Here is a 23969-nt window from a genome sequence, read left to right on the forward strand (position 1 = left end):
ATGACTTTTAATAATAAAAATATAATATCAACTTAAATTCTAAAGGAACATACATACAGAAATAATTATCAAACATTGCACTGCAATTAAAAACTTTTGCTTTTAAAATTATAATTTTTGGAAAATTATCTTTTTTTTTTCTTCGTTTTGTATAATTTATGGCACTATTTCTTACATTTTTTGTGTTAAAATTTTGTAAATAAATGACTAGTCGATACTTTTTTTTTGTAAATTGTACTTTCTATCTGATTGTTTTTGTATTGGCTTTGGTTCGTTTTATTTTTATTTACATCTTTTTTTATATCTATGACTTTTTTTTGTATAGAAAAACAACAAATTCGACATTTAAAGCATTAATTCTTAACATTTACACACGTTTTAATTCTAACATTTTCATTTTTTCCTTGATATTTATCAAAAATATTTTTTCCTTGAAAATTTTGTGTCGAAAAATAATTTTTTTTTGTGATTTTCAGATTTTTTCTGAACTAAAAATTAAACATTGCACACGGGATTGTGATTTTGGGAACAGAAAACTTCAAAGCAAACTCTTAAAAATGTAAGCCTGAGTCTCTCAAGTCTTTTTTTTTTGTATCAACTCTTGTTTTTGTACTGTATTTACAGGACGTGATGAGGTAATTTCGCGGTATTTTTAAACCAATTTCGGCCTCAATTCGGGCAATTTGAAGTTCGCAAAGTGATATGGCGGTTCGAGCGGCGGACTTGTCGATAAACTACGTTGCGAATTGTTAAAATCGGGACTTTGACTGTTGTTTTCCGCATTTTGGGGCGACGATTGCATGTTTCCAGTTGCCATTTCGAGATATGCCGAGCTGATGCCATTTCCGGGTGTTGCGGGAGTAATTGTTGTTCTGCCTCGTTTGCGTCGCGGAAGGATGCCTTTGCGTGCCATGTAGAAACGAATTGTCGAAATGGGAATGCCAAACATTGTACTGACGCGTTGGAATGTTTCGCCGCGAGAAACGCACTGAGCAGCTTCTTGCAACGTTGCTTCGGGACGTCGGATTCGTCGACTTCCGGATTCCATGCCATCGTAACCATCCATTGTTCCGTCGTTCATTGAGTCAGCGCGGCGTTCGTCGTCGTATTCAACTGTCACGTTTGCCATTGCGTAATCTGAAAAAAAATTTTTTTTGTTAAAATTTAAGAAAAAATTTAATTTTAGGCTTAATTTTGTTTATTTTCAAACATTTTATCCCGAAAAATTGTAAATTTCATCAAAAAATTTAATTTTTTTTTAATTTAAAAAAAATTCATAAAGAAAAATTTTAGAAGAATTTTTAGAATTATAAAAAAATATTTTAGAAGAAAAAATAAAATTTTAAAAAAATTAAAAAAAAATATTAAAAATTTCAAAAATAGATTTTCATTTATTATTTTTTTTTTTTTAATAATTAAAATTTCAAGCGACTTTTTTTAATATTAATTTTAATTTTTTTTTTCAAATATTTGTATTAAAAAATTATTTTTAATATTTATTTTTTTTTTAATATTTAAAAAAATATTTTTATTAAAAATTTTTAAAATATTAATTTCATTAGAAAAATGTTCAAAATTAAAATTATTTAAAAAATATATTATTTTTAAAAATTTAAATATTTTTTTTTTATTTTTTGAAAATTTTGAAATATTTTTTTTTCTTCAAAAAGTTTTTCTTCATGATTTTTTTTTTAATTTTAAAACTTGAAAATTTCAAAGTAAAATTTTAATTAAAACGTGAAAAATAAAAAAAAAAAAAATAATTTTTTATATGAAAATATTTTTTAAAAAAATTTTTTTTTTGACAAAAAATGTAAAATAAATTTAAAAAATTTTTCCTTCAAAGAAAAACAGCAAAAATTCATTTAATTTTTTGAAATTTTTTATTGTATTTAACTAAAAATTCGATTTAAAATCAATATTGTGTGTTAGTTTGAACGATAATAATGTCATCATCTGTCTTAATATTCTCAATTTTAGGAGTTGCTGTGATGCTCGCTAACCTTTGATCCCGTTCTTCTTTCCTCTTAATCGCCGCTCTTTGCAACTGAATCGGCATCGGATGCGCTGACTTGATTTTCCATCGTTTCATCCAATTCCGGAGCGTTTTTCGGGGCACTCGATACTTTTGCGACGCCTTATAAATACTCAAACCCGCTTTTATCTCATTCAAAGCCGTTATTAATTCCTCTTCCGTATACGCTCTGCCCTGATTCGCCCTCGGATGTCTCAACAAAACTCCCGGATTTTTAATGGGCACGGAATTAATTTTGGGTAAAAGTCGCGGAAGCTTTTGTTGCGTTGTTTGTTCCATCATCGACACTTCCGGCAAGATGTATTCTGCCTCAATTTCGTCATCGTCAATGCTAAAGAAGCTCTCTTCGTCGATATTTTTCAAGGAAAAAGCCTGACCTAAGTTGATTTTTTTCACTTCCATCGTATTTTGGTTGAATTTCAGCTTTGGGGGCTCCATCATGATCAAATCGTCAGTTCCGTCGTCGTCGTGAAATGTGTCGGGCGTCACTTGAATCATCTCGTATTCGTCTTCTTCGGGTTCAACTTCTGCCTTTTTGTAATTTTCAAATAAATTTTCACGTGCTCTGACACGAATTTGGCCCGAGGAAGTACTCGCCTTAACTTGCGTGATTGTAACTGACTTGAAAGACGTTTTTTCTGTAAATACAGAAAACACAAAAAATTAAAAATCATTTTTTTAACATTTTTTTTAAGAGACAGAGAACAGAAATTTATTTGAAAATTACGAGTACAGCAGAAGTCAAACCCTTTAAAATTTTAATTTAGCAAATTTTGTCAAACTCGTGTTTGGAATTTTGCTGCAGTCGAACGATTTTTCGATTTTTTTCGAAATAACAACCGGAAAAAGTTTCAAAATAAGAAAAAATAAGGTTTCAGAAGAAAAAAAATATTTAAAAAAAATAAAAAAAAAAAATAAAAATTTTCATTAATTATTATTTTTTTTTTAATAATTTAATTTAATTAATTTTAATTAATAATTTTTTAAATATTTAAAAAAAAATAATTTAAATAATAATTTTATTAAAAATATCTTCAAAATTAAAATAATTAAAAAAAATATTTTTATTTAAAAAAATTAAATATTTTTAAAATATTAATTTCATTAGAAAAATGTTCAAAATTAAAATTATTAAAAAAAATTATTTATTTTTAAAAATTTTAAATATTTTTTTTTTTTTTTTTAAAATTTTGTTTTTTTCTTCTGAAACATTTATTTTATAATTCTGTAAATATTTTTCGAAAATTTAAAAAAAAAAATTTCTTCATGATTTTTTTTTTAATTTTAAAACTTGAAATTTTCGAAAGAACAACCGGAAAAAAATTAAAAAAAAATAAAAAAATTCTTACCTGGATTTTTGGGATCATCCGTGACTTCTTCATCCTCCAAATCGTAAGTTTCTGTCTTAATCGTCGATTCTTGATCTTCTGAGACTCGTTCCGATTCTTTTCTCACTGAAGCGGCGGGAGATGTTGTTGTCGCATTCGTTGGCACTTTACTAACTTCCGAGCCATTTTCCACAGACAAGCCAATGTCGGTGTTGCAAAGCCCCCGAATTTGCAGCAAATCGCCGCTTTTGACTAAATCCGGCAAACCAGCTTGCGAAACATTCACTTGACCCTTGTACATGAACTCGACGAGTGCCTGAATGGTCCACAGCTTGATATCACTCGGAAGAATTATAATGGGATGTTTACACGGGTTTTCACTGAGTAAGTTGTCGAAATATTGAGAACAGGCAGCAAGAACTACTTTATGACAATGCACTTGTTGCCCTTCGCAAGCTAAGGTTACATCGACAAACTTCTCTTGGTCCAACAACTGCGGGAATGCCGTACTCAAACTGCACAAATGGGAGTTCCATCGTACGCAATACTGTTGAGATGGGTCTGTTTCAGCCATTTCGGGGCTTTTTTGTATAAAAATATCTGGTAAGAAAAAAACATGTTTTTAAATTTATTTTTTTTATAAAAATTTTCAAATATTTACCTTTTTTCTGCACTAAAACCGCTAAATCTGTAATTTTTTATTTTTATTTTTTAAAACGACGCCAAGTTTTCAATTTCCATAATATGTTTAACTTTCTTGTGCAAACAATTTTAGTTGCATATGTAGTACATATATGTACCATACAACAAAAAGACCCTTTTGTTTATTTATTACAATTTATTGATTATTTTTCCTCGAGTCCTCCATTAAACAAATGAGAAAATCCCAAACACATTTGCATCGTTTGCGGCAAAACTAACACAATTTCCATGCACTTTTTATCGTTTTGCGGTAAAAATCAAGAAAATAAATTCAATTTTTTGCTAATTTTCTTCGAATTTTGGTTATTTCACAGATTTTTTGGCGAGTTAGTGCGAGAGATATTTTCAGCTGGTGGGTTGATTCTAATGTATTTTGTTGTAAAGAACGTAGAGTGTGATAATACAACAAATAGAGAAAAGTTTAAAGAAGCGTCGTATAAGTCCCATAGAACATCGTACAGAGTCGTCGTACGGGAGTTTTGATGTACTCTCTGCCGATTACAGCGACAATAGTGATGCCGAACCGGTTTTCAGGTTTTTTGATATAACTGTAAAATTTATGATTTTTTGAAGTTTTTTGACAAGGATTCTGTTTGATTTTTATAATTAATGAAAATTTTTAAAGGTAAGAAAGGTCAAAAGTTGATCTTTCAGTTAAAAATTTCATAAAAACTGAAAATTTTTGTTTTTTACATGGAAGCATATGATGATAGAGGAGACAAAAACAACTTTGGAGTCAGGTAAGTGTTTTTTGAAAAAATTTCTGTTAATTTTTTTAATATTAAATATGAATAATATGAAAAGTAATATGAAAAATTTTACATTTTTTTTAAATTTTTTTCCTATAATATTTTTATTGTACATTTTATTTATTATTTCATTTGAAATAACAAAAATCTATCTTTTCAAATATTTCTTCAATATTTTTGATGTATCTGTCTTGTGTCTCGATTCGAAAAACATTTAGACCCTCAGCATTAATTTAAGCCTTCATTTGCTTAATTTTGACATTTCGAACAAAGTTACAACTTTAGGATTAAATTTTAATGTTTTCATATTTAATCTTACATTTCGATATAAATACAGCCCATAAAAAACTAAATATTTAAAAAAAAACTTCTTGAAAGATATTCTTGAAAGATATAAAAACGTATTTTTAAAGGTATAAATTTTTGGGTATAAAAATACGTAAAAAATACGTAAAAAAATACGTAAAAAATATCTAATTTTGTATTGACTTGAAAAAGTGACTTGACTTGTCATGAGAAAAAAAAATTTTTTTTTGTTATCAAAAATCGACGAGATTTGAACAAAAATGAACCTCTGAGAATGAATATCTATTCCTTTTTAGCTTTAAATTTTGTCAAAAATACGATTTTTTTCAGATTTTCTAAATATTTTCAGGTTCTCATATATTTTTTGAATAATATTTTTTTCTTTTAGATATTAAGCGTCATGCAGAACATCTCAACTTTACGAGTTTCGAAGAAGAAGTTATTTTAGATTGTCGAATTACTTGACAAATGGATTACAGAACTCATTTTATTACAAAAGATTCAACGAATACAACAATATGAAACGAGTAGTAGAGCAATAGACAAATTCGCAAAAGCTTTAAGAAAATCTCAAACTATGCGTTAAAAATAATTATTCGACAAATTCGATTGAAAGAAGTAAAATTACCTTTTGGATAACGACTACCTGAAGAATCTGTTTCAGCTGAAAATGAACAGAGAGTCGGCACGCAGCACTGAAACCTTCGTCGTTTCCTTTAGGAGAACAAATTACAAGCAACATGAGCCCGTGACGTGGATGTGTCGTCTCCTGAACAAAATAATTAACCTTTTTTCATTGACAGTTTCGCTGAACCTGGAGGGAAATTTTAGTTTCGGAGTCTCAAGGAGTAGATTTAAGCAAATGGCGATTGAACTGGCAACTGAACTTTGAACAATTCTTGACAATTTTACTTTAAATTCAGTCTTCAGAAGTTTTCTGCTCTAAATGAAACAATGTGTCAATAATTTTTAATTAGCTTTAATTAACTGACTTACCTTTCACTAACTTGTCAACTTTGAATAGAACATTAATTCCCATTATTTTTTCCCATGATTCCGTTACAAATTCAAAATTCAAGAAAAAAAGTCAAAACAACGACGTACAGCTGTGCGAATTGCCATTGAAGAGCACACAGATGAATGACACTCTCTGCCTCTGTACATTTTCTGTGTAGGTGTCTTTTTTCGAAACCCAGACAACTATTCAGCTGTACTTTAAGGGTTAAACAATAAGATATTTTATATTTTTAGGTAAAAAAAAATATTAATTTTAACTTTTAAAACTCCTAATTGTTAAATAGTGTTAGTAAAATAAGTAAAGTTTGATTTAATCGTCGAGATAACTAAGAAAAACACCGTAAAAGCAAAGTATTTTTTAATTTAATCAAAAAAAAGAAGGCAACACACATATAGCACTCTCTGTACTACACACATAGGCGACGACGACGAAAAAAAAAGAGAAAAATTTTGTCAAGTTTTGAAATCCCTAGAAATAATAACTAAGTTTTAAGGTACAGAACAAGATGAAAATGGACATGGAGCAAGATGACGAAAAAGGGTGAGTGTTTGTCAAGTTATTTGTGTGAAAATTTCCTCCGAATCGTCGCATTTTCGACGCAAAATTGCCAAAGAAAATTTTTACGTCACACATCATCAATATAATACCTCCGCACAGTGCTGCTTGGCTGTGTGTATTTGGAGTATACAAAAAATTTCTTTACATTCGCTGTCATCAAAATAACCATATGGAGTCTATTTTTACATTACAAATTGATATTTTTTTGGGGAAAAGTCGCTTACACATGCGGCATTTCACACAAAATGCGACATTTTCTTATTGGAATTCTCATTTCTTGTCCAATTTAGCAAACTTTTCGTCGGCGGACTTTCATGGGAGACAACACAGGAGAATCTGAGCAAATACTTTAGTCGATTTGGCGATGTAATTGACTGTGTGGTATGTGTAGCTACATCTTCTTTAACATGAAAATGCAAAAATTGAACGACTCGTAGACAAAAAACTTACTTTCGCGATGTCGTCGTTCGTCGCATTTTTTTGTTATTTATTTATTTTTTACAGGAAAGGTGAAAGACTCACTTTCGTTTTTTTTTTGTTTCTTTCTTTTTTGTTTTTCGGTATAGGTGATGAAAAATAGTGAGACGGGTCGTTCCCGAGGCTTTGGATTCGTGACATTTGCTGATCCCAATAATGTTGATCGCGTCTTACAAAATGGACCTCATAACTTGGATGGCAGAACAATCGATCCAAAACCCTGCAATCCACGCACGTTGCAAAAACCCAAACGAGGACAAGGATATCCGAAGGTATTTTTGGGCGGTTTGCCTTCGAACATCACCGAAACAGATTTGCGACACTTTTTCGGGCGCTTCGGCAAAGTCATGGAAGTTGTCATCATGTACGATCAAGAGAAGAAAAAGAGTCGCGGTTTCGGATTTTTGTCGTTCGAAGACGAGGCATCTGTGGATCGTGTCACATCCGAACATTATCTCAATTTGAACGGAAACAAGTTGAAGTGAAAAAGGCAGAACCGCGCGAAGGGCAGCAAAAGAACATGAATCACGAGCAACATTCGCAATGGGGCGCCCAAGGACACGGACAACAAATGTCGAACTTTAACACGCCAATGGGTCCGAATGGGCAAACGATGAACGGACCTCCCATGAATATGCAAATGGGCACGAATGCGATGATGCAAAGTTGGGGAACGCCGCCGACGCAACAGCAAAATTACGGTTACGGGAATCCGAATACGGCGTATCAGGGCGCCCATCAATGGGGACCGCCGCCACAGGGACCTCCGCCGCATCAATGGGGCAATTCGTATACGCCAGCAGCAGCTGCTGCCGCGCAACAGCAACAGAATCAGGGTTACGGGAATTACGGTAAGGTTTTGCGTTTTTTCTGAAATTCTTGAAAATTTGCCCTCAAAATTTTTTATTTGATGACAAAAAAAAAGAACGAGACACAGATAAGGAATTTTCCTTGAAATAATTTCAGATCTTTATAATTCAGCAGGAGGTCCCACAGGACCAACAGGCAGCAATAGTTGGAATTCGTGGGGAATGCAACCAAATTCTAGCTCAACTGGATCAGGAGGTAAGGAATTTTTCATTTTCATAAAATTTTAATTTTTTTTTATTTTTTTTTTTTTTTTTCTATTTTTTAAAATTTATTTTTAATTAAATTTAATTTTTAAAATTTTAATGAAAATAAGGAATTTCAATTTTTAAATAAGAATTTTATTTTTTTTTATTTTTTCATTTTTTTTTTATTTTTTTATTTTTTTTAATTTTTTTTTTATTTTTTTTTTTTTTTTTTTAAAATACAAAAATATTTATTTTAAAATAAAAAAAAAATAAAAAATTTTTTTATTAATTTTTAATTTTTTTAATTAATTTTTTTTTATTAATTTATTTATTTAAATTTTAATGAGAGATTAAGAAATTTTCAATTTTTAAATAAATTTTAATAATTTTAATTTTTTTTTTTTTTAATTAAATTTTTAAAAATATTAGTTAAAATGAGGAATTAAATAATTTTTATTATTTTTAAATTTTTTAAATAAAATTAATTATTTTAATTTTTTCAATTAAAATTAATTATTAAATTTTAATTAAAATGATTTTTAATTATTTTATTTTATTTTTTTTTTTTTGATAAATTCAATTAAAATGTTAATAAAAAATTTAATTTAATTTTTAGGTGATATGTACTCCCGACCTCAAACAGGTCCAACGGGAAATAATCAAGGAAATCCAATTCCGACAGTACAATCTGCTCCAGCTCCTTCAAAGCCAACAGATTTCAATGCTTACAACGCTGGATATGGTAAGTTCCCATCACGTAAGGCAAAAAATCGTTTTTCATCAATTATTTAAAAAAAAATTTTTTTTCTTTTAGCTGGATATGGTACAGAAAACACATATCCTCCGCCAAGCGCACGTTATGGCGCAAGTGAAGCCGCTCCTCCATACATTACAGCTGCTTCAGCTGGCAAAATGGATTTCTTTTAAAACATTTGCATGAAAGTTTTTTATTATAAAATATTCAAAACACAAAAAACGAACTATAAAAAAAATTATATAATGATGATGATAAAAACAACTCCCCTCTCTATATATTGCAACTTCAACATACCTAAAAAAAATTAAAAAATAGACAAAAAATAACTACTATTAAAATATATTAATAATAATCAAATCAAATAATGTTTAGATGTTTCAGGATGATTATATTAAAAAAAAATAATAATAAATTAAATTAAAATAATATAAAAATAGAATGGAAATAGCACTATATATTAGCACTGAATGCATGACAAAAAGATTTTGCAAAGGAAGAACACACAAAAAAACTCATAAAAAATTAATAGTATGCATTATTATATTAAAATATTATAAATTTAATAACTAGACGAATTTTTAAAGCAATATATATTATTATTCAATATAATTGTCTAGATAAAAAAAAACAACATAGCTTAAAAAAATAACATAAACGCTCTGAAAAAAAAATATTTTTCCCACACGCAGTTTTAGTTTGTCTGTTTTTTACATTATTATGTATTATTGTATATTTAATGATAAAAGTCAATTTTTATATATTTTTTATTATCTGTATACTAACAATTTTTATATGACGCCACCTTTTTAAGATGTAATAAACAAAAAAAAAACTAAAAATAAATTCTACTAAAAACACAACAAGATTGATGAGTCCCTTTGACATTATTTTTACACTAACTTGCACTATATTTAAACGAAAAATAAAAAAATTATCAAAAAACAAAATATTTATAATAAAAAACTTTAATAATAAGTCTAACAAAAGACTAAAATATATTATAAAACATTGAAATTTAATGAAAGAAACGAAAATAAAATTCATCTTTGTAGTAGACAAAATCTAATATAATAAACATATTATGAATAGACGTAAAAAAAACAAAAAAGTGAATGAATATGAGGTAACATGCAAAGAACGTTGAAAAAAAAGTAAGAGTTTTACTGTTCTAGTTAATTAATTAATTAACGTTTAAACAAACATAAACATATATAAATGTAATTTGATAAAAAAAAATAAATAATTATAAACAATAGTTAGAAGCTCAATTAAATATTAGACGCATTATATTACCTAACTTACAAAATAATTAAAAATAACTAATATTAGTGCAAAAAATTTTGTTACATGAAAAAGTTTCCTTATTTCAAGTTAAAGTTTAAAAAATAATAAAATTAAATAAAACAAAAAACGTGTATTAGAAAATATATAATTAAACATAAATTTTAAATAAACAAAAAATAATAAATTATAAAAAGAGAATAGAATTAAATTATAGAATTTATTAGAATTATTTGCCAGATGTCACTTTACAAAAAAAAATTATAATAAAACGCCAGACCCATTTTTTTATCAATTGTTTAAAAAAAACTTTTTTTATAAAATTTTTTCCTATTTCTCCTAATTTTATTAAATTATTATTAATTAACAAATAATTAATAACGAAAGAAGTAAGATAAGGTTTACCTCAAAAAGAAACCTTTATGTTTAAATTTAAATATATTCTTACTGTTGTTGTTATTTAGATGTATGAAGAAAAAATGAACAACTTTTTAAATTATTTTAAAACTGCATTTGTGAATTCTTAATGATTTATGAATTCGACTACTACATACAATATATATGATGAAATAAATAGTCAAACATGATGGTCTCGCTTAGATTTCTATTTAGAAGGAATAATATTGATAAATTAAAGTCAGCAGCTTCTTCTTGTAATAATTTTAAAATTATTTTATATTAATATATATATAATCATAATATATAATATAATATATATTATAATATATTATAAAAATTATAAATAATTAATAATTATTAAATATATAATAATTATTTATAATTATATAATATTATAATATATATATTATATTATATATTAAATATATATTATATTAATATAAATATTTATATTAATATATACTTTCAATTGTTTGTAGAAAATGAAGAAACATTGTGATGGTAAAGATAAGTGTTTTTATTTTACTTTTTTTTAATTAAAATATTCATTTTGTGTGATATTTGAGGGTAATTTATGATATAAAAAATTAAAATAGACATATTTATAACTACACTACTTATATAACTTATAAAAAAGCAGGAAAAGTTAAGTTTAGTTAAATTTCAAAATTGCTGCTGTGAACGAAAATCCCCGAAAATTAAAATATATATTTTAGTAGTACAATTTTATAATTTTACAGTCCCCTAAATTTTACGTTAAATTAAAAAAAAAATAATTAAAGAAACAACAACAACAACAGAATTAAGACAACACAATAAAAATTAATAGAATAAAATTTAATATTTAATGAAAAAAAAAGAAAATGCAGTACCTGTTCGATTTAAATAAAAAAAAAGAAAAATGTTTTTATTAGGAGGTGTTGTGTAATTTTTTAAGAGTCAGAATCAACATCAAAAAGTAAACTTAAAAAAAAACATCCAACATATAATAAACAACTCTAGAATGTATTGTATATGATTGTATCCTACATAAGGTTATTATATATAGTTTAAGAACAAGCAGGAAAAAAAAGAATAACAACAACCAGTAATTAGCTTTAAACTCTACTTTTTCGAAACCTATTTCTATCTCTAAATTACATACATATATTTATGAATGAATATGAATTTATAAGGAAAATTGAGGATGAATGATGTTTATAATGATGAAAGTATATATTTGTATTAATAATAACAACAACATTTTAATTGCTAATATATTTAAACGAAATATGATGATGACAACCTCAAAAGAAAAAAACGTCCCATATATACATTTTATTAAAAAATACGGAAAACTATAAATAAATAATAATATAAAAAATCATTATTTACTTGTTTTTAAAAATCTACATCTAACGCAAAAAATAAAAACAAAAATCGACTATCTGTTAGGACAAATCCGCTTATAAGTTTAGTGAATAAAGAAATGATAATGTTATAAAAAAAAACATAAAACAAGGCTGAGTTAACTACTTTTAAGATGATTCGTTAGTTTTTTTTTTGTTTTCTCTCTTTTAAATGTTAATGATTATTATTAATTATATAACTTAAACTATAAATAAATAAAAAAAATGAAACAGCCAACTTTTTGATAAAAAAAAAATACATATAGAACAAATTTATTATAAAGAAAAAAATATATAGAAATTCCTTTAATTCATAGTTTATGCGCTAAAAATAAAAAATAAATAAATTTAAAAAAAATATCTTTAACGTATATGGGACTGACTAAATTTAACAATTGTGAAGAATAATTTTTAAACATCAATTCTATCAATTTTTATTTTTTTTTTTTAAATGATAATGCTTCATATTACATACAATGATAATAATAATAAATAATAATGAAAAAAAGTAATAAATAGATTTCGAATTAAATTTTAAATAATAATGCTAAAATATATTTTGAATTAAAAAAAAGCCAACTTTCATAAGAGAATAGCTAATATAAGAAACTGCTTAAGGATTAAAACAAAAAACGAAGATCGAGTTTATTTTTATCATGATGGATTATTATTATATCAATTAATATCCTTGCAAAGCAACAAGAGTTAAATATAATAAATTTAAAAAAAAATGATATAATAATGAATAATAATGAAGAAATTCCTCACAACCTATATTTTCTATGTAGCTCTTCTTCTTCTTGTTCACAGATGCCTTTTTATATTGTTAATCTACATAATAAACATAAAATAATAACATAAAAAAAATTAAAACAACACAAATAAATAAACGTTATAACTTTAATTATTTTAAAATATTTGCGATACAAAATTATGATATATAGTATAATTTTTTTATATTAAAATATATAATGACTTGGGTAATATATGTATGTTTAATATTTCCTTCGAGCTTCTATGTCACGTGTTAGAAACTATATAATTATTATATATATGATAAATGTGAAATTTGTGTTCATCTTTACATTAAACATAAAAAAATACAAAATATTCTGCAAAATTTATTGAAACAAAAAATTAGTGGAAATATAATGTGTAGGTCAATTATTGCGTTTTTTATCAAAAATAAAAAATAAGTATAAAATACATATAACATAAACAAAAAAATTATAAATCAAAACATCATCCTGAAAATATACTTGTTAACTTTTGTACATTTTTTAATTTGTAACTTGAAAATAATATAAATAGAAAAACAGCTTTTATTATAATTTTACCCGCAAAATTTTATAAACTACACAAAAAATTCGATGTATGTTAAATATTTCAAACAACAAAATTATATAGTGCACGTGTTTTAAGTATAAAAAAAATATTCAGATATATATTACAAAAAAGAAAAATATACATGGGTAACTTTTTAAGTTTAAAAAATAAAATGATGGATTATGGAAAGTTTTAATCATCTCTTAAAACAAATAATATAATATTTACTTAAAATTATATTCATGCAACATGATAAATAAATAAATAAAATAAATTAATTAAAAATAATAATATTTCATGGAACTTAATGATGATACATAAACTAATAAATATAAAAAAGAAAATAAATGCTAATGTAGAGGAAAAGAATATTAATTGTTTTTATGTTAAATATTAATAAAAAAAATAATAACAACAATAAAAGGATATAATTATATTAAATTTTAAAATGCAGAAAACTATACTATATATATTTAAAAAAATAAATTTAAAACACTTAAAATAACAATATTAATAAAACACACATTATTATATATATTAAACATATAATAATAAATAAATAAAAAAAAACATAAAATTATGAATGAATATATTATTATAATAATATCTATATGATACATATGATAAATATGATATGAATAAACAAAACATTTGATCAGAATTTGTTTTTTTTTTCTTTTTTTTGTGGTATTCAAAGGTAATTTAGGTAATCTTTATGGCTTGGATTGTTTATTATTTTAATTTTTTTTATTGAATTTTATTAAATGCAGTTAATTATTTTCAATGAAAATTTCATTCTTTAACTCAATATTGTCATAAATTGTTTAAAAGGCTTCACAAAATTATAATTTTAATTGTTTTTGGTACATTTTTAATATATTATCATTTTAAAAATTGTTTTTAACATTTAATATCATTTTAATAATTTTTAATTTTATTAATTTTTTTTGTTAAAAATAATAAAAGAAATTAAATATATTTAAATTAATTATTAAATTAAATAAATTTTATTTTATTTTTTATAAAAAAAATTAATTTATTTAAATTAATTATTAAATTAAATTAAATTAAATTATTAATTAAAATTTTATTTTAAAATTAAATTAAATATTTTCAAATTAAATTAATTTTTAATTTTATTCATTTTTTTGGTTGAAAAAAAAAATAAAATAAATTATTTTTTTTTAATTAAAATTATTTAAATTAATTATTAAAATATTATTTTAAAATTAAATTAAAAATTAAATTAAATTAATTTTAAACATAAATTAACATTTTTGATGAATTAATTTAAGTAACGATACTGTAACTGTTCAGGAATGTATATTTATTTGAGTAATTTTTCAAAATTGACATTTAAAAATAAGACAGCTGTCATTTAAACTTCGACCAAAATAACAAAAAAGGTAAACAAGAGAAAACTTTGAACAGAAAAAATGGTAAGAAATATTATTTTTATACATTTTAAGGCATTTTTGGGATTTAAGAGGACAAAAATTAATTATTTTATCTTTTAAAAATAATATTTAATGAAAAATTCCTTAATTTTTTAGGAACCAAACGATAAATTACTGACAGAAGAGTTAATAAGGAAAATAAAAACCCAACAAAAGAAAACAAGCGGCGTAAAACGTCTCCCGCGACGAAAATATGTGCCTCGAAATCCAAATCTCCCAAAAAATTTCATCCCTCAACCCACAAGTCACGAACTCGAAGAAGGAGAAATTCCTGTACAAAACCCGCTCAACTCGTTAATGCAAAAATTCTCCACAGAACCCGTCAGCAATCCCGAAGTACAAATCAAAAAAATCAACACGCCGCCAAATGTGAAGCAAGAAGAGGAAATCACCGTCACCCCGGATGTTCAAAATTTCCTCACAGAACCCGAAACGCCGTCGTCTCAGCGACACGCCGACAATCAAATTTTGCTGAAAAAAGTGCGAGCTTTGATATTTCCGTGTCCGCTTTGCCCGATGGAAGCTACTCAGGGTCACATTCGGTTCCATTTGCACAGCGTTCACGGAGCTCTTTTGCGGGATTTTGAAGCAATTCACACGTGTCTCATTTGTTGTCAAGGCATCAAGTCAAAAGATGTGTTGGCGCACAGTTTATCGCACGACTTTGACATGGCACACGATTGTAACCACTGTGATGATCGATTTTTCTACAAAATTCGACTTGACCAACATTTGGAAAAAGTACATCAAACATTTTCATGCGAATTATGCGAAATGACGTTTTACTCGAAAAAAGAATGGAAACAACACGCGACGGATAAAGTTCATAAAATGAAAAAATTCGCACAGGAAGAACTTCACAAAAGAGGAATAAATTTATGTTGAATTTAATAAAATTATTTTATTTAAAAAAAAAATTTTTTCATGACTCGAATTAACTCAAAATTCACAAAAAAGTACAAAAATAATAAAAAAAAAATAATTTAATTTAATTTTTTTTTATTTTTAACTCAAATAATAATTAAATTATAAATACAGAATATTGCAATTTATTGAAAAAAAAAATTATATATAAAAAAAAGCATCGATCAACAAATTTTGTATTTTTTTTTCATTAATTTATTTTTTTATGTATATTTACAACATTTTTCTCTCTCTCGTGTAACAATTTGTCTTTTTTTTCTACAATATTTCAAAAAATTTTCTGTACAATCTAATATTTGTAAGAAAAATTAAAAGACTTATAATGATTTAAAGTTATTATAATAATAATTATATAGGTAGGTAGATAAACAGCATTACTCATAATAATAATAATAATAATATATTTTTTATCATTATTATCAACTATTTTTTTATTATATTATTTTATTCTTATTTATTTATTTTTATTTTTATTGTTTATTGTTACAAATCGATAGATAATTTTGTTTTTTTTATATATGATGTTTATTTAATGTGTATGAAAATTTTCTTAATTAATTTATTTTTTTTAGATTATTATCAAAAACACAAGAAATCCTTGGGACGTTGAATTTTGAATTCTGAGCATATGTAATTTTGTTTTGAGAACCTATAGTACGACATTTTTTTATTATTTGTACTTCTTAGGAATTAGTCAAATTTATTTTTTAAAAATTTTAAACAACACGATATATTTAATAATAATTATATATATTAATAATAATATATTATAGAGAAATTTTTTATAAAGTTTTTTTTAAATTGCCATAATTTTATTAAATTTTTAATCAATTTTTAATTATTAATACTCATACTAATTTTTTTATATTTTTTTTTTGTTCATTGAGTTTTTGTATATAAAAAAAATTAATGTTAAAAAAAAATTTGAAAATAATTTCAATCACAATTTTTATATAAATGTTGCATGTTATATAATACATGTTATATAATATATAATATAATATAATATAAAATATAATATATAATATAATAATATTAATAATATAATATTAATATTATTTTTAATAATAATAATTATTAATTAATTATTAATATTACTATTAATTAAATTAATAATAATTATAATTATTATAATTTTGATAAATAAATTTAATTTATATTAATTTATTTATTATTATTATATATTAATTATATATTATATATACATGTTATAATTTTAAATTTAATTTTTAATAAAAAAAAAAAATAGAAAATAGGCCTGAAAAAAATAAAAATTAATGAATGATGAGCATGATTCTCGATACAAATGGGTCAAATTTATTTTCTCTTTTATATATTGGCAGGTTGTCATATAAGAAAGTTTTTTTTATCTATTTTTTTGTATATGGAGCATATTTAAATTTTTTTTAGACGCATGTGATTGGCTTTTTTGTTATCATTTTTGTTGTTGAGCAACGTTAATATATATAAATGTGTATGATTAAAATATTCACAACAAAAAAAAACTTAGGACGGTTATTCTTTTGAATTCTCACGCAAAACAAAATCGCGATAAACGAAAATATAAAAACTCAACTCGTGCATGAGAAAAAGTCCAAACACAAAAAAAAACAATGAGTTGGTGAGTGAGTAATGCATTCAATTTGTTCCCGTTTTATATATATTATATTAATGTATAGTATGATGATCTCCATGCTTTCTTCGTGTACGAGTCGGATTTCGTACGTGATGTGTGAACAATGAAAGAAATTTGATAAGATAAGTGTTTGATTGAATCATGCGGTCAAATTAACGTTGGAAAATTAGATTTCGGTTACGAAAGTAATCTATATATAATTATTCATATATAATAATGTTTGATTAAATGTAAATGTGTAATATACAAATTTTGTCGATCGTCCTCATGATTCGTGTTGTGTGTGTGCGTTGATGATAAACTTTTAATATCATCGACGACGCTGCGACACAACGTTATTAAATAATGTGATAAATTTATCGCGTAGGGAAAAGGGAGGCGACGAAGTTGGGGACATCGCCGGATTCACCGTGGGCTATTCGTTCGTCTTTTCCGCATCTCCGTAGAATTTCGCCTCGTCATGCTGATTCGTACCTGATTTGTTGGGATCTTCCTCTTCGGAGTCTTCGCCGGAGCTGCTGAGTTGATGATTGAGCTTGGAGGTGTTGTTGCCATCGGTAACGGAGCCGGCGTTTTTCTTCTCCTGACTCTTTTTCTCGTAGCAATCGAGACAAACGCGCACCGGATGCTTACTCATCGATGGTATGAGCCATTTTTTGTTGCTGCACGGGCCGCAGCAAACGGCGCCGCAATTTCGACAATGATGCCTTCGATTTATTACAGTGAACTGACTCTTTTTGCAACGCATGCACACTGTTGCTTCGTTATCTGGAACGGAAGAAAGTGTTTCATAAGAATTTTTTTATCATACTTAGGCCGCTAAAAATTTTTTTCTAAGTTTTTGTCCCATTTTAAAAGTCAAAAATCCAAAAAAAATAAAAAAAAAGTTGAAAATTTCATCAAATTTTTTGAAATTTTTTATAATTTTTCAAAGAATTAAAAAAATAAATTTAGTTTTTTATTAAAAAAATTATTAAAAAAAAATATTTAAAAAATTATTTTAAAAAAAATTTAAAAAAAAATAAAAATTAAATTAAAAAAATTATTTTTTAATTTTTTTAAATTATTTTTTTAAAAAAATTATTTTTTTTTTTTTAATTTTTAATTTAATTTTTTTTTAAATTAAATTAATTAAATTAAAAAAAAATTTTTTTGAATTTTAAACAATTTTTAATGAAAATTTTTTTTCAAATTTTTTTTTTTTTTTTTTTTTCTTTTGGGACAAAAGCATTGAAAATTGGAAAGGCCTTATCATTCTTACCGGGAACCCAAACAGCGGCATGTGTGCTATTGGGTTTCTTGCCGCTTTTACGAAGAAGGTCCTCGACGCATTTGTTGATGTGTGCCATCCATTCTTGCTTCTCGGAATTCGTCGCGGCATAAACGGCGAAGCTTTTTGTCGCAGTTCGTATCACCCAGCCGTTCTTGTATTGGGCACTGTCTTCCAAGCCCTGCAATTGAACCTCCTCCAACGGGATGATATGTTGCTTGTTGTATTTCTTCTTGCCAATCACAATGTTGCCGTACACGAGAATGTCGTTGAAGAGGAAAAACTGCCGTGGTTTCGCACGTTTGCGACACATTTTTGTCAACACACCTTCGCCAACCTACGAGAAACGCGAGAAATTTTTATTAATAAAATTCCTCGTCTCTTGGTCAAAACAAAAGCGACTGACGTCACACACACAAAACGCATTCACACGAAAAAATCCCCGAAAAAAGCGAGAGAAAGAGATAAGAATTAACCACTTTTCATATTTTTAGAAAGTAGACACCCCCCTTTGAAATTACAATGCTGGCGAAATAAAAGCGATCAACATAAAAAATAAACAATTATTCATCGGTCCGTGCATTACTCACTCATACATGCCACACAAAGGCACGGGAGCAAAAAAAAATTTCATTAAATTTACCAAAACTCGTCCCGGAAGCGACAGGGGTTCTCCGCTGCTGCCAAAGCAGTTTTCCACAGTCAAGATCCTCCGGGCATTCGCTTCGCTGTTCACTAATCTGCGGGCGAAACGACAAAAAACGTCGAATTTTTTTCATTTTTCCGTAAAAATATTTACGTACCTGTCCACCATCGTCGTCGATGTCGTCGTCTTTCGTGTCACACACGTAAAATCTCGCTAATTTCGGGGAAGCTAAGGCACAATTACACAATTTAACGGTGCGGGAATCAACACTACAACGAATTATTGTAGCTGAAGTATCACACAAATTATTTAATTAATTGACTGCTTATTTTTATTAAACTCTCGAAGTCCAAATGTCGTACTACTTCGCTGAAGTTGCGATCCGTGAAATACAGTTGATCAATTTCATTCGTCTCAATCGGATCGGAATGCTTCAGTGACAATAGGAATCGAAAAATAAGGGTTCGAAAATCATAAGATTTTTTTTTTGTTACCCGTAATTTTTGTTCTATTCGATAATTTGATTTTATAATTATTATCCATTAATTTTGATATAAAAAATTCGCAAACTTTACTTTATTCTAAAAAAATATATTTTTAATTTTTATTTTTATTTTTATTTGAAAACTAAATCAAGAACTTTGTTAAAGCCATTTATGTCAAATATTTCTTCAAATTGATCAAAATTTGTCAGAGGGCTCTAATTTATCATTTTTAATCATTTTATAACTCAAAACTGCCAAAAAATTGAAACTGAAAAAAAAATTTTTCTTTGACATAGTTTTGTTTTGAAAACCAAATCAAGAGCAAAACTAAATCAAAAACTGTGTCAAAGCCATTTTTGTCAAATCTTGCTCCAAATGGATGAAAATTTATCAGAGGGGCTCTAATTTATCATTTTTATCATTTTATAACTCAAAACTGCCAAAAAATAGAAACTGAAAAAAAATTTTTTCTTTGACATAGTTTTGTTTTAAAAACTAAATCAAGAGCAAAAAAACTGTGTCAAAAACTGTGTCAAAGCAATTTTTGTCAAATCTTGCTCCAAATGGATGAAAATTTATCAGAGGGCTCTAATTTATCATTTTTAATCATTTTTTAACTCAAAACTGCCAAAAAATTGAAACTGAAAAAATTTTTTTCCTTTGACATAGTTTTGTTTTAAAAACTAAATCAAGAGCAAACTCAAAACTGCCAAGACATAGTTTTGTTTTGAAAACTAAATCAAGAGCAAAAAACTGTGTCAAAAACTGTGTCAAAGCAATTTTTGTCAAGTTTTGCTCCAAATGGATAAAAATTTGTCAAAGGGCTCTAATTTATCATTTTTAATCATTTTATAACTCAAAACTGCCAAAAAATTGAAACTGAAAAAAAAATTTTTCTTTGACACAGTTTTGTTTTGAAAACTAAATCAAGAGCAAAACTGTGTCAAAAACTATGTCAAAAACTGTGTCAAAGCAATTTTTGTCAAATCTTGCTCCAAATGGATAAAAATTTGTCAAAGGGCTCTAATTTATCATTTTTAATCATTTTATAACTCAAAACTGCCAAAAAATTGAAACTGAAAAAAAATTTTTACTTTGACACAGTTTTGATTTGAAAACTAAATCAAGAGCAAAACTGTGTCAAAAACTATGTCAAAAACTGTGTCAAAGCAATTTTTGTCAAATCTTGCTCCAAATGGATAAAAATTGGTCAAAGGGCTCTAATTTATCATTTTTAATCATTTTATAACTCAAAAATTATACAAAAGTGCTTTGGATGCCTTTCTGATGGTTCTTAAGCTTGAAAATTGAAAAAATAAAAATACGTAAAAAAATACGTAATTTTTATTTTGAAAGCCCATTTGTTGGCTTATAAGCTTGAAATTGATCAAAAATTATGAAAATTTTATTTGAATGTTTAAATATATTTTGTAAAATTGATTTTTTTTTATAAAAAAAATTTTAGCAAAACAAAAAAGTTTCGCTTACGAACCCTGTTTGTCGATTCCGATTATCAAATTTTTGTGTTTTTCACTTTCTCTGAGTGACGAAAATACGTGAAAAACGAAGAAGAAAACAAAGAAAAGTCCTTGTTCGAACATCGATTAACTGCTAAAAAGTGTGCAAAAGCCAATCATCATGGAGGGATATGAAAGTGTCGTCCTCATCAAACAAGAAGTCTTTGTTTATAAAATCCCTCCACGTACCACAAATCGTGGATATAGGTTTGTAGCAATTATTTACAGTGACAACTCACTCGATATTGATAAAAATAATAATTATCGCATTTCCACGAATCGAAACGCGTTGTGTGGGCCGATATTTAAGAATTTCTTCTCTCCTCTCGTTTTCAGAGCTGCTGACTGGAATTTGAATGAACCTGCTTGGAGTGGTCGACTTCGGATGGTTTCCAAAGGCGCATCGCTCGAAGTTAAGTTGGAAGACAAAACCACGGGACAACTTTACGCCAAATGCCCAATCGAAGCATATCCGGGTGTCGCAATCGAATCTGTCTCGGATTCGTCGCGATATTTCGTGCTCCGGATTCAAGACGACAACGGAAGATCAGCATTTATCGGGATTGGGTTCGGAGATCGCAGCGATTCGTTCGACATGAATGTCGCGTTGCAAGATCACTTCAAATGGGTGAAGAACCAAGAGCAAATCGAGAAGGAAAAAACCGAGGGACCCAAAGAACAGTTGGATTTAGGTTTCAAGGAGGGCGAAACAATCAAAATCAACATGAAAATTCGACGAGAAGGACAAGAAGGAAGTGCGCGAACGGGAAAAGCTCGTGCGGGAGGCACAGGATTGTTGCCGCCGCCTCCGAGCGCGCCAAAACAATCGCCCGGAAGTACGGGAACATCGCCAGCTCACAAACCAACGGGATTGACAACAGATTGGGGCGAATACACGTCGTCGTCGTCATCGACAACAGATGCGGCAAATACATCGACAACCCCGACAAACTCCAATTGGGTACAATTCTAAAATGTAAGAACACAAAAACCCCGTCTGTGTATCGCAATCAAACGAAATATCCAAAATAAGTTAGTTAGTTGACTTCAAAACCTGATATTCTCCCCAAAAAAGATGAATATTTACACAAAAAGAAAGAAATCTATATAAAGATACACAAAAAAAAAATATTTACTTAAAATGAATTAAGAAAAAATTAAAAGTAAATACAAAAAAATAGTAGAACATCAAAAAATAATAAAAATAAATATATTCAAAAAATGAAGCTAGTAGACGATAAGATATATCTCAAAAAAATTATAATTTAATCATAAATATTTACCTAAAATGTTGAAAATTCGCACGTTATTCAGCAACTTTGATGGAAACCTGCTTAAAAAGACTCTAAATTTTATTCAAAAAATGCAGCCAGTTTGAGTCTTTTGCAATAAAATATTTAAAAAAAATTAAAAATTATTCTAAAAAAATTTTTTTTGTTTATGAATTTTAAAAAAATATTAAAAAATTTTTAAATTTAAAAAAAAAAATAATTTTTAGTGACGGATAAAATTATTTTTTTTTTTTATTTTTATATATTATATGAATATAATTTTATAATAATAATATATATTATAATAATATTAATTATTATATTATATATATTATAATATATAATAATAATATATATATAATAAAATATTATTATTAATATCATTTATTATGTATATAATTTTGATACATATATTTTTTTAATGGTAAATATCAAAAGTTATATCATAAATCGATATAAAAAAATTAAAAGTGTTTTTATTTATTAATTTTTTTTAATTAATAATTTAAACTTCGATTTGATATTCAGAAGAAAAAAAATATATAAATTATATGCATATTATTATTATATACATAATAAATTCAGATAATATAAAAATTATATACATAAAATTTGTATATTATATAATATGTATATTTTTTTCATACTAAATATAAAAAATTTTATCATAAATCGAAGTTTAAATTGTATAAATTAAACAAAAACACTCTTATTGAGTTATTTTTTCATCGATTAATGGTATAATTTTTGATATTTAGTATGAAAAAAAATTATATATAATATACATATTATAATATTATATATTATATTTTAATATATAATGATATACAAATAATATACATATAATATACAAAATATATACATATAATATATAAAAAATAATTTTAAATCTGCGGACAAAATTTATTTTTTATATATTATATAATTTGTATATTATTATAATATGTATATAATTTTTTTATAAATATTATTTATACTAAATATCAAAAAATATACCATTTATCGATGAAAAAATTATACAATAAGTTTTTGTTTCGATTTATTAAGCTAAAATTTTTGATATTTAGAATAAAAAAAAATATGTATAAAAATTATATACATGCATATAATATACATATAATATAGAAAAAAATAATTTTGTCCGTCAGATAATAAAATTTTTAATTATTTTTTTTCTGCTTGCCCAATTTAACTAAAAAAAATAAACAGGAGTCTTGATATTAATTTTTAAAATAATAAAAAAATAATTGTACTAAAAAAACCATAAGTTCGTAATTTACGAGCCACAAATTCAATAAAAATAAAAAAATATATATATAAATGTATAATTAATTAAAATTGCAAAAAAATACACAAAAAATATATTAAAGTTGTTGATTAGATT

At 25.8% G+C, this 23969-nt stretch overlaps 5 protein-coding genes across 7 annotated transcripts; 3 read left to right on the forward strand and 2 right to left on the reverse strand.

The window, feature by feature from the left end:
* Window positions 1-265: 265 nt before the first annotated feature.
* On the reverse strand, window positions 266-4427 carry LOC134834060 (protein abrupt-like). 3 transcript variants are annotated; one of them, XM_063848588.1, is made up of 4 exons: window positions 4025-4427; window positions 3385-3963; window positions 2004-2673; window positions 963-1137 (listed from the first exon to the last, which is right to left on the reverse strand). In XM_063848588.1, the coding sequence occupies exons 2-4, from the start codon at window positions 3935-3937 to the stop codon at window positions 1110-1112; spliced, it is 1251 nt and encodes a 416-aa protein (XP_063704658.1). In that variant the 5' UTR covers window positions 3938-3963; window positions 4025-4427; the 3' UTR covers window positions 963-1109. The 3 variants fall into 3 exon arrangements, with proteins under 3 accessions (XP_063704659.1, XP_063704658.1, XP_063704657.1); XM_063848589.1 differs by lacking the exon at window positions 2004-2673 and having other exon boundaries at window positions 266-1137; XM_063848587.1 differs by lacking the exon at window positions 963-1137 and having other exon boundaries at window positions 1881-2673.
* A 1912-nt stretch (window positions 4428-6339) lies between these two features.
* On the forward strand, window positions 6340-9156 carry LOC134833741 (heterogeneous nuclear ribonucleoprotein 27C-like). The gene is given in 7 exon segments (XM_063848173.1): window positions 6340-6678; window positions 6987-7077; window positions 7263-7641; window positions 7644-8024; window positions 8158-8238; window positions 8845-8970; window positions 9043-9156. Coding segments are annotated over 7 exon segments (1206 nt in total). The 5' UTR covers window positions 6340-6643; the 3' UTR covers window position 9156.
* Window positions 9157-14772: 5616 nt separating this feature from the next.
* Window positions 14773-15753, forward strand: LOC134834974 (uncharacterized). Its single transcript, XM_063849809.1, has 2 exons — window positions 14773-14818; window positions 14933-15753. The coding sequence occupies exons 1-2, from the start codon at window positions 14816-14818 to the stop codon at window positions 15719-15721; spliced, it is 792 nt and encodes a 263-aa protein (XP_063705879.1). The 5' UTR covers window positions 14773-14815; the 3' UTR covers window positions 15722-15753.
* Window positions 15754-17021: 1268 nt separating this feature from the next.
* On the reverse strand, window positions 17022-19668 carry LOC134833645 (pleckstrin homology domain-containing family F member 2). Its single transcript, XM_063848044.1, has 4 exons — window positions 19470-19668; window positions 19310-19406; window positions 18658-19003; window positions 17022-18164 (listed from the first exon to the last, which is right to left on the reverse strand). The coding sequence occupies exons 1-4, from the start codon at window positions 19478-19480 to the stop codon at window positions 17812-17814; spliced, it is 807 nt and encodes a 268-aa protein (XP_063704114.1). The 5' UTR covers window positions 19481-19668; the 3' UTR covers window positions 17022-17811.
* Window positions 19669-21317: 1649 nt separating this feature from the next.
* LOC134834248 (NECAP-like protein CG9132) lies at window positions 21318-22408 on the forward strand. The gene is made up of 2 exons (XM_063848835.1): window positions 21318-21521; window positions 21651-22408. Exons 1-2 carry the CDS (start codon window positions 21436-21438, stop codon window positions 22285-22287), a joined length of 723 nt encoding a protein of 240 aa, XP_063704905.1. The 5' UTR covers window positions 21318-21435; the 3' UTR covers window positions 22288-22408.
* Window positions 22409-23969: the final 1561 nt, after the last annotated feature.

The sequence above is a fragment of the Culicoides brevitarsis genome, chromosome 3, assembly GCF_036172545.1.
Source record: "Culicoides brevitarsis isolate CSIRO-B50_1 chromosome 3, AGI_CSIRO_Cbre_v1, whole genome shotgun sequence".
NCBI lineage: Eukaryota > Metazoa > Arthropoda > Insecta > Diptera > Ceratopogonidae > Culicoides > Culicoides brevitarsis.